The 4,009-nt window shown below is 41.6% G+C and overlaps 1 protein-coding gene across 1 annotated transcript; it reads left to right on the forward strand.

Annotated features, from left to right (window-relative positions):
- The first annotated feature begins 310 nt into the window (after nt 1-310).
- Nucleotides 311-1,754, forward strand: LOC110878009 (aspartyl protease AED3). Its single transcript, XM_022126260.2, has one exon. It carries the CDS (start codon nt 323-325, stop codon nt 1,646-1,648), a length of 1,326 nt encoding a protein of 441 aa, XP_021981952.2. The 5' UTR covers nt 311-322; the 3' UTR covers nt 1,649-1,754.
- The last annotated feature ends 2,255 nt before the right edge of the window (nt 1,755-4,009 follow it).

A 4,009-nucleotide genomic window follows, 5' to 3' on the forward strand; every position in this document is an offset into this window, starting at 1 on the left:
TAAAAACAATTGTAATTTACGAATGAGATAAAAATCAGTCACAAGCTACATGAATCCATTAATGACAAGATATTTTGGACCACCAATGCCAAAATGTTTTTTAACTTTTTTTATTGGATAGAACATTCAATCATTGTGGCCATTTTGTCCTGCATGAATTCTTTTTATTTTCTGAAAATATCACTTAACATCTACCCAAAAAAACAAGGAAGATAGGAAGACGAATAATAAGTACATGGGTATTATTGTCAATTCACATGTGTAATGGTCTGCTATATATAGAGTAGAGTGAATGTTATCATGTACAAATCCACCCAAAGTCATGGACTCGACCATTTTTGCCTTCTTCTTCGTTGTTTTCCTTTCTACCACTAGAGCATTTGATCCATGTCCATCATTAAAACAAAAATCAGACTTGTCTGATCTTTCCATCATTCACATTTATGGAAAATGTTCACCTTTCGATTCACCAAAACCAACTTCTTCATGGACCACAACCATTCTCGATATGGCCACCAAAGACCCTCAAAGGCTAACATACTTGTCAAGCCTTGTTGCCACAAAGCCCGCATCTTCGGTGCCAATTGGCCCAGGTCAAGTCATAAATATTGGTAATTATGTTGCCCGTGTGAAAATTGGCACACCTGGTCAACTCATGTTCATGGTTTTGGACACAAGTGCAGACACTGCATGGGTACCATGTAGTGGTTGCACGGGGTGTTCGTCTACTGTGTTTTCTCAAACCACATCAACCACTTACGGGTCATTGGATTGTACCACTTCTGAGTGTGTCCAGGCTCATGGGCTTTCATGCCCAACATCGGGATCCACTATTGGTAATTGCTTGTTTAACCAATCATATGGTGGTGATTCCTCCTTTTTAGCTACTTTATCTCGTGACTCTCTTCAATTGGCCAATGACATAATTCCTAGCTATGTTTTTGGGTGCATTGGCAATATCTCAGGGAAATCTATCCCTCCTCAAGGGTTATTGGGATTGGGCCGAGGATCCATGTCGCTACTTTCTCAATCAAGTTCCCTTTACTCCGGTGTGTTTTCATATTGTCTCCCTAGTTTTAGATCGTACTACTTCTCAGGATCACTTAGGCTTGGGCCAAATGGCCAACCGAAAACTATAAAGTATACACCACTTCTAAAAAATCCACATCGACCTTCATTGTACTATGTGAACTTCACCGGTATAAGCGTTGGTCAAGTCAAGGTAGAAATACCTCCAGAGCTACTAGAGTTCAACCTCAACACCGGTGCAGGAACCATCATTGATTCAGGCACTGTTATAACCCGATTTGTTCCTGACGCCTACAACAAAATCAAGGAGGTGTTTAGAAACCAAACACAAGGTCCGTTTTCGTCATTAGGTGCCTTTGACACGTGTTTCTCAGTGACTCATGAAGATGTAACCCCAAGGGTGACACTACATTTTATGGGATTGGACATAGTTCTACCTATGGAGAACACATTGATTCATAGTAGCGCGGGGACTCTCGCCTGCTTGGCAATGGCATCAACCCCCAATAACGTGAACTCAGGGTTGAATGTCATTGCTAATTTGCAACAACAAAATTTAAGGATTTTGTTTGATGTCCCCAACTCTCGTGTTGGAATCACTCATGAAATTTGCAACTAGAATCACTGAACTCATCTTTGTATCTTCTTGGATTGATGATAATAAATCAAACCCAAGCTATATTTATTGAGAGTAAATAATTAAAATGCTTATTGATGTGCTAAAAGTGGTCTAAACAAATTACCTAAATTAAACCTTAAATTAGACACGCTAAGCTTTAAATTTATAAAACTAAAACTCTCTAACCTACACCACACAACCAACAACTGTACCGGTCAATGTAGTATAACTTATGTAAGTCAGAGTATCGAACCCACGAGACTCTCTAATTACGTTTACTAGACTCTAAAGACTTGACCGACTGACACGACTATATTGATTTTATATTTTGAGGGAAGGGGGGTTTCTAAATATCCTAAATTGCAATAAAAATAATTAAATAATCAAAATAAAAACTAGAATGCTATTTAAACGAGATTTAGATCAGTGATGATGGATAACTACCTAGGTTGGAATCCCAATTGATATCGTATGGTTTCTATCGGATGCTAATGTGTTACGGAACCAGGATCTTTAAATTCTAAACCCTAAGAGAAACTGAACGGGTTGGAATCCCAATTGATATCGTATGGTAGAGATGCTGGTGGTGGTGAAGATGGTGGTGGTAGTGTGGCTGGTGGTGGGTAGTCTGGTGGGGGTGGCCGTCTAGCATCAGACTCCTTCTCTAGGTCATAGATCCTTCTGCACAGGATCTCGACCTGAAGCTAGAGTGACAAAAGAAGATCATCTCTGGTATACCCAGAGTGGTGTGAGGGATGATACGGGACGAATGATGGTATGACATGTGGTGGGGATGGTGGAAAAGGTCGGGATGGCTGGTAGTATGGGCTTATCTCAAGTGGTGGTACGTGTGGATGTCCTGAGGGCTCTCCCTCATGAGTAGGGTGGGTATGTGAGAATACTGACGCAAACCGTACGCGTCGTATCCAGCTAGTGGGGCCAACTGGCATGGGTGGTTGTGATGATCTGTCGCCAGTAGCATGGGTAGGGGTACGTGGGGGTGTATCAGTAGGAGTGGAAGCAAGCGAAGGTGTAGCAGGTGCAGCTGACATGGCATCATCGTATGGGACGTGTCATGTAAACTGAATTTATATTATAGTTGTTGTGGAAACTTCTGGACAATCTGTTTCGCTCAGTGCCGCGCCCCGATGATTCCGCCATCGGTTGGGGTGTGACAGATTGGTATTAGAGCCATAACTATAGGGAATTAGGCAGACACGACCTAGTCCGGGTCGCTGTCTTACAGACCTAGACTATAGTTAGGAACCATCAGACCAAGTTTATGTGCTTATTCTGCAATCCTCCACTATCACTGCACTCGAATTTTCAAATAAAGTCGGTAGATTTAGATAGGAATAGGTGTGAAAACCGCAAACTCCCGACTAAATTTCCTGACTTATGGGGATTTTACTCCTTCATCTCAGTATTTTCACCAATAAACGAGGAGAATTATACCAAATCAGGTGTGAAACCCCCATTTTGATGAAAATTCTTCTCGATTTTACTAAAAACAAGGAAGAAATTGCTAAGCCAAGGGGTGAAACCCTAACCTTAGCAGTTTGTTCTGGATTTTATTCATCTCACCAAGGCTACGACGGAATCCAACGACCTGAACTCACAAGTATGACCTAGGGAACGAGTGTGGAATGCCCGAGAATCGAGGCAGAAACACGACCTCCAGAGTCTAAAGTGACAACAAGTCTACTGCGAATAGTCGAATCGCCTTGGGTAGTCGATGTCTAGTAGCCGCAGACAATCTATCTCTCGATTTTATGTGTTTCAATTCTGAGAACCGCAACCGCGTACTCTGATGACTTGTTGATTTTATGTGTTTTGTGTGCTTTCTCTGTTTTGCGTCTATGTTTGCTTTCTCTGTTTTATTTTGAGGTGATATTCGATTTTACTACCACTACGATCAATACACACGACTCGCATTTGCCGATTCTATCTCAATTCGACACCCAGTTATCCCAAATCTAGACGGTATCATGCTATGTTATGTTATACGACTAAGTTAAACTATACTATACGATGCTATTCAACATACTATTCGAACGACACGCGAACTTTGAAGGATAGGTTTCTGTTTTCTGACTGCTCCAGTGATTAAGTGCCTAGGAAATTTACGTGTGTCTGTGTTTTGTGCTCTAAGTACTTATGTGCTTCTGTGCTTCTATGTTCTATGTGCTTCTGTGCTTACGTGTGTCGGTGGTGATGTGCTTATGTGTTTATGTGATATGTGTGATTCGACGTGATTCTAAGCTTTAGTAGTCTAGACGTGCGAGGTGAGATTCGATTTCGTTGTGTTGAGACTCGTGACGATGTCAAATGCAGACCATATCTTCGTCTGGATCCCGACCC

Source organism: Helianthus annuus, chromosome 9, assembly GCF_002127325.2.
Source record: "Helianthus annuus cultivar XRQ/B chromosome 9, HanXRQr2.0-SUNRISE, whole genome shotgun sequence".
NCBI classification, from domain to species: Eukaryota; Viridiplantae; Streptophyta; class Magnoliopsida; order Asterales; family Asteraceae; genus Helianthus; species Helianthus annuus.